At 40.1% G+C, this 13,020-nt stretch overlaps 1 protein-coding gene across 1 annotated transcript in view; it reads left to right on the forward strand.

Moving 5' to 3' along the window:
- The window catches only part of trabd2a (TraB domain containing 2A), a 65,726-nt gene extending 52,951 nt beyond the window's left edge, over nt 1-12,775 (forward strand). The window contains exons 5-7 of the mRNA XM_078271647.1: nt 2,459-2,549; nt 5,671-5,931; nt 11,092-12,775. Coding sequence (XP_078127773.1) covers nt 2,459-2,549; nt 5,671-5,931; nt 11,092-11,296 — 557 coding nt within the window. The 3' untranslated portion in view covers nt 11,297-12,775. The remainder of the gene's footprint in view (nt 1-2,458; nt 2,550-5,670; nt 5,932-11,091) is intronic.
- Nucleotides 12,776-13,020: the final 245 nt, after the last annotated feature.

Genomic DNA, 13,020 nt, shown 5'->3' on the forward strand with positions numbered 1-13,020 from the left:
GACTAATGTATTGCTTGGTACCAATTAGTAGCAGTATTAGAGAGAAACAGAGAGAGGCAGTTGTCACAAATCACCTGGTGTATTTAGGCCCCAAAGTTCATGTCAGTTGCCAAAGGCTACATCATGCATGCGGCCTCATTTCAGGAAAATGCAGACCTTCTAAAACGTAATTTTCTGTTACTACTTTCTGCCTCTTTCCGGGGCATCAATCATTTTTAATCAAAGGTGCCTGAATTTCGTTTTTGTTTGTAATTCCATGACTTCGGCGCTCCGGCAGGCTGCAGGTTTGGCCTTTTTTTCAAGTATGAAACATGTTCTTGTTAAGGTGGACTGCTGTTCATAAAAATAGTTGTCATGTGAAATGATATAGCATGGTGGTTGCTTCAAAGCCATACTTTTTTTTTATACGTCAAATTTCAATAAAATCATGTTCCAGTAATGTAGTAGGTTCTATGATTTTCTATGATATTGCTAAAGGACACACTGGCTGCTCTGAAAAAGGAAAGCATATTTCAAGAAAATCCCCTATATGGAGGAATTTGTGTTTATATGATAGCTTGATCCCATAAAAAAGCTGTTTTTTAATTTTTAGATTTGGGGTTTGGACTTATGTTACATTCTCAAACATGTTTTAACCTTTTTGTGAGTTTCTTTTGAGTTGTGCCACATGGTTATGGTAATATCTTCTCTAATCTCAACCATATAATAGCACTGCTTTTTTCAACTCTTCAAATTCAGTCCCGAAAATCACATTAAAGCCTTTGGGGACATGTCAGAATTAATGGTTTACCTCCCATTAGAATTTGTGTGTGTGTACGTATTTGTATGCTTGTGTCTCCCTTTGAAGTTTTGATGTCCGCCCACCCTTCTGTGGCCCTACATTGTGCCAAACAGCTCCATTTGTCCCACCTTAATCCTCTGACATAAACTCACATAAATCACACAGTTGTATCTAAACGTGGGCAGGCTGGGAAACTCTGTCTTGCTGCCTGCTTTCCAACTCCCATGGAGAGTTTAAGAGCTGCTGGGTATTCATTTAACTGACCACCTGTACTGATAATGATTTCAGCTCAAAGTATAAAATAAATGCCTGTCTCTTTTGCATGGGAGCTGTTGGTTATCCTCCCCCAGGAGCTCTTTGAGGATTTAGAGAGGTGCCCAATTCAGATAAAGGCACCCTCACTCCTAAAAAACAGTAGCTTCAGTAACTTTAGAAACAGACCAATGCAAGGTAAAAGCATGTACAAAGCTTGTCCGTTTTTAAAAGGTCCACCAGCTTTATTCTTGTGGCACATTGTTCCTCTCAGAGTTGCTAAGTAGACGAAATTCACTCGCAATAAAAAAGTTTATTAAATTCTGTGTCCCTACCAGATCACATGTTTGCACATTGCATTTTTCAGTAGCACCCTCTCAGTCCTCTTCCATTGCCATTACATAGTGGGACATAGTTTTAGCCAACACATATTCATTAGACAGAGAGATGGGGCAGCACCATGGCACCATAGTGCATCGAGGCCAACCTCTCTCTAACGATGGCTCTTGGCCAGATTAAAGTGGCGGGGCTCATTGTTTACACAGCTCTGTGGTGCCACGGCTGAGATGGCCCAAACAATGGGCCCCTGCACCCCCCTTGTCAGAGTGAGGGGAAGAATGGAGACCTCTTGACATGGCAACCTGAAGCCTCAATGCCCCCACTTTACGTAGCTGAGAGGGTCAGAGCGAGAACGCCAGGAAGAGGGAGAAGAGGGGAAGTTAGAGATAAGGAAGGAGGAGAACGGAGAGATGAAAATGGAGGGGGAAGAAAAGATGGTAGATATGAGGGAGGGGGGGGGGGGGGTGGATGAAGAATGATATAGGATACAGGAAGAGAGATAACGAGGTGAAGAGAAATTAAACAAAGGATAGACCATGAAAAGAAAGGAGCTGAGGAAAAAGGTGAGGAGAGGTGATGATGAATGGAAAGGGTGTAAAACAGAAGATGTAAACATAGAAAATGGGATGTAAAGAAAAGTCGAGCATAAAGCGTTTGGGAGGCAGCAGAAGTATGAAAGGGTGTGAGGAGAAAGAAATAGTTAAATATTTCTGGAAACAAATTCACTTCCCTGTGTGTTAAATATAGAGCTTAAGCCGTAAGGGGATTAGCATAGCTAAGCATTAAGACTGAAAGCAGGGGAAAGTCAAAGTCCAACATTAAAATTATTGACAACTCTTAAACTCACAAATTAACACATTGCTATGCTTATGCTAAGCCAGGCTAACTGCCTCCCAGCTCCAAAGTGACATCACTTTTACTTTCATTTCTGTATTAAGATCATGAAACAGGATTACACATTTGCTATGATCTTCTGAAACAGTGCAGTTAGAAGGGTAGTACATGTCTTGTTTCAATTTGCTTGCAGTACCTCATCATTAGAAATTCAGAAGCGGATGTCATCATTTCTTTTTTTTTGGGTCGCAGGTCACTTTCTCGGCAACAGTACGGTCATTGATGTCCTTCGTCGCCAGGGATACGAGGTGGAGCACACCCCTGCTGGGCAGCCAGTAAACAGGTAACTTTACACACACACACACACACACACACACACACACACACACACACACACACACACAAAATTGCAATTCAGCCTCCTTTTCTTATAATTTTACCTTTATGCAACAAACTGCCAACAATCCTTTACTGTAAATCCTTCAAATTGCAAAGTAGTGTGTGCTATATTTGCCACTAAAAGGAAAAAAGCTTTAGTGTCACTAATGACATTAAATGGTCAATTGCTGGTGAGCCTGCTTTAGGTACAATTTCGGAGATGATACAAACTTTACATTTTACACACAACCATTCAAAATCTTAAAATCAACTTTAAAACGATTGATAATGAAAGGCATATTGGGTTAGGTAAAGTAATTTAGGGATACATTTGAATAATAATTTCCCATGAAAAGCAGATGAAGTGTCTGAGAAACAAGAGAAGACAGAAGAGACTGACCAAGAAAATAGCAAATACAGAGATGACAGATAAAGAACTAGGCAGACAATATAATGTTTCGCCATAGTTGTTGCACATTATGATTTCTTCTGAAAACATGAGTCTATAAAACTCCAAGGCCCATATTTTATCACTTAAATGGGTGTAAGGTTTCATGTCGCAGCCACATTATACAGGGCAATCGCTGCCTCATGGCCCTGACAGGAATATAGATTTCCTTCAACTTTTTCACTGACTGGATTTCAAATGGCAAATCATTTTCCAAGTAAGCACAACTCCATAGTTGGTCTGTGTTCATTTGCAGACCCAAAACAGATGTTCAAGTTCTGCTTCGGCCTTTGTGAGAAATGTGTTGTCTGCAAATAATAAAAATCTGTGCTTAGTAGTTATCCGTTGAGGGATTCTCCTTTTAGTACTCTCTTACTCTCTCTCCAAGTGTCCCTAAACATGAGTATTTGTTTCATCACCTTGTCATCATTTTATTTATTTACCAGCAGTCAGCTTAACATTACAGTAATTTGCAATTTGTTATTACCATTCGTTTGAACTATTGTATTATTGTAAGTCTGAAACAGGGAAGCTGTTAAACGTATCCATTAGGGATGAGCTTTAAAGTTAGAATCCTTAAGATTTTCATGAAATCAAATTTCAGTAATAGCCATTCAAGTTATTTACCTTTCCATATATTAGTTTTCCTTGTAAGTGGCGTCGTCCGCCATTCCCACTCTTGATTTAACGTGCACGGTTTACTGTCCCAATGCTGTATCAGATATTTTAAGTTACTGCTAATGCAGACCAAACTTTTGATAATGCTGCTGCTTCAAGTACGAAGTGTGGAAGTGTGAAATGCAGTCTTTCCACCTGTCTATAGAATAGAACTGACACTTCCTGGTGTGATGCCACAGGCTCAAACAGCCAGCATATCACATCACCTTACTCTTCATGTAGTCTGCACACATTTCACCACATATACACACACATACACACACTCCCTGCAGTGTGGTATGAGTCCAGACTAGTTCGTACTGCTCAACTTGTGAAATGTAGACTGGCTATTTCTGTGAAGCAGTCACAGGAAACGCTGACTGTGATTATTTGTCAAAATGCCGCTGTGTGGAAAAATGCAACGATTAAGGGAGAAGATTCAAAATGTGTCTGCAGCCAAAGAGGCTACATATATAGGCAGTATAAAATCGAATCCACTCAAAGGCATAGAGTACTATACTGAATATGAGGTGTAAAACAAATACATGATCCATTACATTAAAATGCCTGTGATACATTTTCTGCAAGCAGTAATGCACTCAAAAATAAAAAATTAAGTATTTTTTGTGTTTGTGCAGAGCTCATACATTTATCATGAACCAAGCTATTTGTAAAAGGTAGTCGGATTGACGGAGCCGCAGTCCTGTATGTGTAATTGAGTATGTGGAGTTGAGGAGTGTGGTTTGGTGGTGGAATAGCTGTAGGCATCTCATATTTGGATTTTTTTAGGGAAAAAAACATGCCCAGTGATGTCCCTTATTCACTGGGGCTTTCTATTTTTTTTCCCACTATGTAGATTGTAGTGTAGATAAATCTGACAAAATCCCCACCGGCCACCAATGAAGTGTTGTTGAAAAGGCCAACATAAGCAGAGCTCATAGCTCCTGCTGTGAAGCATGTAGTGCAGACAACCATAGCACACTGTGCGGGTGGCTATCTCAGTGCAGATCTGTGTTCTTGTGTGTGTCAGTGAATGAATGAGTGAATCTACTTTCACACACCAACTCTGTGTTTGATGCAGGTTTATGAGCCTGAGATGTATGATGATTGAAGAAGATAGTTACTGACCTCATTAGAGGTGACCAGCAGCTCATCAGAAGCAAGAATGCTTTTTATTTAAAAAGAGGAGTTTTGGGTTTGCCCTGATACTCTCCTCTCCTTTCCTCTCCTCTCCTCTCCTCTCCTCAAAGGAAATCTAGAATTTGAGCATCTGTAGCTCTGAAAATGTTGTAGCTTGCCCCTTCATCGAAAACGGCAGCTGTAGTCATGCTGGATTTACAACAGTTACAGTGGATTCCAAAGGCAGAGTTACAGCGAGAGAGGAAAAAAGAAAAAGCCAAAATGCATCACAATGTCCACAGAAACCACTCCTGCAGGATTATCAATTTCTCCGCCTTGAATCCATTTGTTCAGGATCTAATACTCATAGGCAGTTGATATCTAAAACATTTATGGTGGAGGATTCCACCTGAGGTGGCTTAGCTGGTCTCTCCAAACCAAATTCAATTATGAATTGGCATGAATTTGGCCCATATTGGAATGTTGCAAACTTTCACTTTCATTTACCATGCACCCCACTGACAGGGACATACATTACAAAAACATAGAGAAAACCAATTATTGCTGAGAGTTACATTTGTCTGCTGTAATTTGCATGCAGACAACACAAATCTTAAAGTTACAGTCTTTGCCGAACTTATAAATCTGCTGCAGGTCCTAGTTCTATAGAAGACATTTTATTCCAGAATTATTAATCATATTTTGTCGGCGAGATAGGTCAAGTCCCACATGGTGACATCAAAGGTCACATATAACTGTTAGGAGTAAACAGCAACAATAACAATAAACATGTAACAATAAAATCTCCTTCTACCTTTTTCTTTCAAACGTATCTTATGTTCCTGTGATGTGCACCCTCTAGGAGATCATCATCCAGACCTGACTCGCCAGGGTCAGGAGACCATGATGAGTCCCCTCTTTTGGAGCCTTTCCTCCACGAGCTCCCCTACAAAGAGGATGATCAGGGGCGTCCCCTGGAGGACGATCTGTTACCCCACATGCTTCTGCCACCGGAACTGCTGGAGAAAGCAGAGAGGAAAATGCTGAAGAAAAAGAGGAGGAACAAGCCGAAGAAACAGAGGCACCGGCATTTTAATGACCTGTGGGTTCGCATCGAGGAGAGGTAAGAGGACTGGGGGGGGGAAGGATAAGCGCACATGGTTTCTTGTTTCTTAAATCTGTCATCAATGACTTGTCCGTCTCTTTTGCTGTGAAGAGGGGATGAGGATAAATGTAGAAAAGGTGAGAGAAAAGAAAAGGGTTTAACGGGAAAAAGAAAGACAGAGGATGTGAGAGGAGAGAGGGGAAATTGGAAGTGTGAAATGCAGTCTTTCCACCTGTCTATAGAATAGAACTGACACTTCCTGGTGTGATGCCGCAGGCTCAAACAGCCAGCATATCACATCACCTTACTCTTCATGCAGTCTGCACACATTTCACCACATACACACACACACACACACACACACACACACACACACACACACACACACACACACACACACACACACACACACACACACACACACACACACACACACACACACTCCCTGCAGTGTGGTATGAGTCCAGACTAGTTCGTAGCTGGTATAAGTGTCTCGGATGTGAAAATAGCTTCCTGGGAATTCCTACTAAGTATCCGGTTTTGGTCTCACAGTAGCTCCAGGCAGGGACTAACCGGACAACAAAACAAGCTCACCTTTCAGACAAAAAGGAGACCTCTGCATAACGTATGGTGTGCCGTGTAGAAACGTACTTTAGTTTGGTGTGAGGGCAAAACATTATGTTGTCATGGATATGATTGTGCATTTGTGCAGGAAGCAAAAAGGTTAATCTGACACTACCTTCATTTTCTACTCCCACTTATCCTGCTCAGAGTTGGAGGCTATAACAGCATGTGTTGGCGAGAGCCTATAATCTATTACAAGGCCAGCACATATAGTCAGACATTCGTTGACACCTCTCAACCCACTCAAGCACAAAGAGAACGTCACACAACAAGGCCCTCGGACCTTTTTGCTGTGAGGAGACAGAGCAAACCACTGAGCCACCTTGCCAACCCCTCACTGACTAATTGTTTTTATATATATTTTACAGCTATGTGTCAAAACAACTTAATTTCAATTACATTCATACCTTATTGTCTCATTTACCCTTTAAGGAAATTTCATTAACTGCACAACCATCAGCCTAAAGGTCAAGGTCTTCAATCAAATCAAATCTTTTTATTTGTGTATTATTTTTCTTTTCTTTTATTTGACTCCTAAATGAGCATGCGTTTGCATGCTGGAGTCAACCATCTTGGACTCTTAGTTTGTGTGGAACATACAGTAGAGCTTGTTTTCTATGACTAGTATTAACATTTTACAGATGGAGACTTGGGCTGTTTACACAGGAACGTAAACTCTGGTCCTGTCATAGTCATAGGCTACCATCACACATGTCATTTGAGCACAATATTTGAAATCTGTGATTCACATTTCTAATATGTCTGCACAAAGCGATGTTACTTTTCTCGATTCTTCCTCTTCCTCTACAGTTTACTCCCACAGTCCAAAGGCATGCAGGTCAGGTGAATGGGATCATATAAAACAAGCATGTTTCTCTGTATGTTTCATTCTGAGAGACTGGATGCTGGGATAGGCTCAACAGTTCTGCTGTAGGTTTAGAGTGTAAGCAGATCTGAGTTGCTTTATTCACTATATTAGCAGATGACAAGTTGCATACGAACAGTGCAGTGTACTGTGAGTCCTGGACTGGGGCGGACCACACGTGAAAGAAATTAGGAAAAAGAGAAAATAAAGTTTGGTGTTGCAAGCTTTTTATATTCAATTTTTCCTCGTTAGTCTACAATTATGCCAGTGATTTCTCAATCAATAATTACAGCTAACCTGTGGTTAAGGGTTTGCAAAATTGGACCTGTGCAAGACTCTGCTCATAAGCATCTAGTGATTTTTACCTCCATATGAATATGTATTTTGTACTATGTATTATGTACAGTATACACTATTCCAAATTAGTGATGGAAAAAAATTTTCCAACCATGTAGCGTCTGTTCTTCACGGGAACAGAGGGGGTTTGTGAACGTTTGTGTACTTTATGTCTGCAGAAAAGTTTTCTCTCTTTCTGAGAGACCCTGTATTTTGAATGGAAAGGAAACAGACTGTTTGTGTACACATGTTACAAAGTGGACATGGTGCACGTCTTTGTATATTTGAATGTCTGAAAAGGTGGCTGAGAGAGAGGGAGTCCAAGAAACAGAAGCAACTACGGCGCCACAGTTCTCTTTTGTATTTGATGCTTGGCCAGAGAGCGATGTGCCCCACCGGGTTTCCTTACGCCTCTTCATGACCTCAAACCTAAAATAAACCTGCTTCGTAACTTCTTTAAAAAAAGCAGACTGATCTCAATAAGTGGCGTATGTATGACACGCCAATTCGTATGCCATTTTGGCGTGTTATCAAGACGCATAATCGCTTTTTAGCGTGTTTATCAACGTCTTTTGGCCTCCATTGACTTACATAACCTTGCGATTGCGTGTCAATTTACGCCGTAGCGAGTAGTATGAAAGCCCGAAAATCCACATAGGGAGGTTGGTTGGGGTGGTGGATGGGTCAAACAACACAGGACTTTCACCCAGGAGACCGGGAATCGTGTCACGTTTCCTAAACCCAACCCGTCCCGTTCTTCTCTTCCTAAACCCAACTCGTCCGCTGTATACGGCATAGACATACACGCGGATAGCTCAAAATGCGTACAGATAACACGGCACTTGGCTTTAGAAAGTGGCGTGTATGTTTACACAAAGTCATGATGTCACTTTGAAAAAAGCCTCATATTTTGGACTTTTAAATATCTGCTTTAATAATTTACAGAAACTTTAAATAAAGATTTCTTGCTGAAAATGTAGTTAAGTGTTCTGCTTGGTCTGACATAATCTTTCATAATAAAATGGATTTAATAACTAAAGTTTGAAGCTGCAGGCAGCACAGCCTTGAGCTAACATCAATCAATGCAAAGCAAATATGATTTACTCCAAGTATCTGTAGGTAGTGGAAACACTATCAGTCAACGTTCATTTTTGAGGGAAATATTTTAATATTTTAGCTCAACATTTCAAACTGGCCATTACCAGAGAGTTTAATCTGTTAACAAGCTCCTGTTTGATTCTGGAGAGGACTGTTAGTCACTGGAATCTATGTGCTGTTGCCTATTTGTGTGGTTGTTCTCTCATCCATCACTGACTCTAACAGAGCATATTTTGGCCATCTTATTTTGTCTGGCGCTTAACCCTCCAAACTTTTCCAACTGTGTCACTACTTCAGCCAAAGAGCAGTCGGCTATCCAAACTGAAGCTCATTTGTCTACAACAATCCCTCTAAGCATACTCTCATTTGTCTGCAGAGAGTCAGGATGAGGACTGATGACATATATTTAGGACTGGGAAATAAATGAATTCCTTGTTTGTTTAAAAAAAAAATGATGATAGACTTATTTTTCTTTATGTTGAGGCTTGTCCAAATATCTTTCCCAATAAAACATAAATCCAGTAAAATGAAAATACTATCTTGCAATCCCTTTTCTTTAATATTAGATGCTGTAATGCTGTTGCAGCCCACTGGTATGAGGAGATCCTAAATTTCAGGAACTTGTGTGTTTGTTTTGCCTGGCCTCGTCCCAGTAAAAGCCACACAAGCAATGCAGTCTCTGCATCAAACAGAAGAGCCGACATGATTTAATTGCCAGACTTGTTTAGAAAAGGACAGATAAAGAGAGACAGACAGGATATATAATATTGTGAGAAAAAGAGACTAGAAGCAGACTAGGCTGATTGGCTGTTGGTTTATAGCCATGAGCTGATCAATGAGTTGCCGCCCAGGAGTTTTGTATTTGTAAAAGCTCTGCTGATTGGTCAGTGCTGTATCAAAGGATTCCTTTGTCAAGAAATGTTCCTTTGTAGCCAACACCATCATTAATATTTCCATTGTTTTTTCCTGCAGTCTGCATATTTTCTCTGCAATTGTGGATGTTATGGGGATGTAGAGTCCTGTTCTTCTGTAGAATACACCATGATTTTCCTTTCAATACCAACGAACAGTAAAGTAGCCTAGCAGTGCAGAGAAAGAACAGAATGCTGCATGTTAAAAAAGAAAACAAAAAAGGAAATTAGTCTGGAAATAATAAGGTCTTACCCAGTCCACTGTAACTCCAGAATATGGGGAGATTTTTGAGTTGAGCCCAAAAAAAAGAAGATTAGTCACAGCTTGTTTAGACTGTCTCAACCTTTTTTTTTTTTAAATATGTTAATTCAAACTGGACACCCGTCTTTGCAATACAAATCACAATTAATGAATTGTTATGCTCTCAACCTACATTAGTGACCCCTGAAAACTTGGTTCCAAATTTGAAGTATTTGTGTATATATTAAATAGCCATGTTTAAATAAACAACGATCAAATTTAAAGCTAGGACAAAAACACCCTACTAGGTACTTTAACGGTCCAAAACTGAGCTAATCTGCCTCATGAGGATTGAGTGGGTGTGCTGCCAATTCGGGTTATCGGCCAATCGAATGGGTGTTATCAGTTGCATATCACTACCATAGATATGAGGCGGTAGGGCCCTACTTTACCTCCTATTTGGCTCATCGGGTCGTTATCCATTGGTCAGGTGGATCAACCATCTGTGTCAATATTCAACGTATGCAGCGACCATGGGGCTGTAAGCTGACGTAGTGTGAAGAGCAACATGGTAGGGAGTAGTATTAAACAACACGACACAGGCCTTTCACTCGGGAGACCTTTTTTTAACTTACATAGTTACATTCATTATGTGACATTCTTAACTAGTGCCATGAATGTAAGTATTTTAATCCAAACCACAATCTTTGCCTAACCCTAACCAAGTAACCTTTGTTTTGTTTAAATTCACAACGGGACTCCAGGGGTCCAGACCACACCAATGGCGATAGTACCATATGAATAGATGATAACTGCCTTCTGAACCTACTAGTGGGTGTAGCAGGCCCTTTCTAACCCATATCTATAACACTGATAAACGCTGATAACACCCATTGAATGGAGTGAAAAGTCATAACATTTGATTGACAGCAGCCTGGCGACATGAGGAATCTTTTGTAACTTTGGCAGAAGATTGTGTTCATGTAGGACCCCATTGCTCATAACAAGAAGCTGATGTTGAAAATATTTTTGGGGGGCCTTTAAAATATTAATAAAGAGATTTTTTAATCTAATTTGTCTTTTCTACTCTTTTGTCTTCACAGCACTATGGTCCAGTCTCCACCTCCCCCGCTGGTTCGCATCATCAATGGTTACATCACAGTGCAGCCACCTGACAGAGGTCACAGCCACTACAACTACCAACCCACATCTTCGGCGTCGACCACCCCCCTGTCCTTACCATCTATTCATGTCTTCCTCTGCACATTGCTTACAGTGATCCCACAGACCTGGACAACATTCCTCTAGTGGAGCATTCGTTTGGACTCTATAAAAACAGTCAGCCTTCATGAGTATAAACTCTCACATGTGGTGGTTTCATGTATCAGCTCATGTAAAGCGAGGTCTGATCATGTATCATAAGACCTAGAGGAGGCCTCAAAAGTGTGGTGACTCTCAGAGACTGTTCATGAAAAAAAGCATGGAGAAAGGATGTGAAATCAGCTCTAGCTGTCGGGTAACAGTACACTCCATGGATGTTAAGTTAGATAAAGTTTGTGTTGAATGGTAAATAATGTCAATAGAGCATGTCTCTTACAAATTGAGGCCTTGATGAGCATGTAAGTTTATATAACGTTAGGTTTTTTGGAACATAAAGGTTTCATACGGTTTCAGTTATTTTACACACACACACACACACACACACACACACACACACACACACACAGCAGGAACGAGTACACAGAACGCACCCGAAAGACAAAGCGAAAGCTCACAAACAGGATGTGTTATCGGACATCTCTCTGATATTACACAACATGTCAGTTCCCTTAGTGTTACAATAGACATTCAACATTCAAACCTATGAGAATATGAGATCTTACTGAAGCGACTGTTCAGTGAATGAACACGAGAACATGGCTGAAACTATTGCTGAATATCAAATACCTTCAATAAGTACAACTAGAACCATATGTCCTTTGTGTGTGTGTGTGTGTGTGTGTGTGTGTGTGTGTGTGTGTGTGTGTGTGTGTGTGTGTGCGCGCGCGCGCGCGTGTGTGAGAGAGAGACAAACAAAGTCTATCAGCTCTTACACCCCCTTGGCCTTACAAACAGAGGTTTTCTCTTCAGACTGTATATTATTCTTCCATTTTAGAAGAATTTGTTTAATGTTGCATAAATGCAGGGGGGGGGGGGGTTGTACATATTGTTTCTAAATATTATAGATGTATTTTAGAATTATAAAAAATTTAAAATTATCAAAAGTGTTGTTGTTGTTTATATAAATATATAAATAGATATGCAGTATATTTTTGAAAAGAAAATCAGGAACTAACCACCATAGCCCGTGTCATGTGTCTCACTGAAATGACATTTTTGGAAGGGACATATGATTGTATTGTACTTTATGTGTATCAGTGTTATCACTTGCTTTGCTGTATGTGTCTGCTGAAAGGATTCTCCTTACGTATGTATGTTTTTTCACATAGAGATCATTTGTTTAATTTATTTAACTTTTATAGTTTTGCTGTAGGCCATATGAAACATCCACGTTTTTTTGCAGTCACTATGATTTCCAAATGTGTTATTTCAAATGTGTTCAAGTATGATGTCAAATGCATATGATGGTCATAATAATAATAATAATAATTCCGTTTTAAATACATAAGGCTGTATACACAGATAGGCCACAGTGCTTTAGGTCTTTCACATTTCACTTATGGTATGAGATGATTGTAATAGTATTATCATGACAACAATAAAATATTTAACTAGATTAAAATCACATTATATTGCTCATGCTTGGCCCATATGCAAATCGGTGGGAAGTCAGTGATGACCTAGTCTCGACGGATTTTCTGCTGGATGCTATTCGCTGAAAAGAACGAAGAGTCTGGAAGTTTTGAAGAAAACTTGGAACGCCCAATACAATTGGGAGTGGTTGAAAGAAATGCAAACAACCCAGAGTGTTTTTTCTCCTATTCAGTATATGTGGAGGGGCCAGACCTCACTCTGTAATTGCTGGGGAGATA

The sequence above is a fragment of the Sander vitreus genome, chromosome 16, assembly GCF_031162955.1.
Source record: "Sander vitreus isolate 19-12246 chromosome 16, sanVit1, whole genome shotgun sequence".
NCBI classification, from domain to species: Eukaryota; Metazoa; Chordata; class Actinopteri; order Perciformes; family Percidae; genus Sander; species Sander vitreus.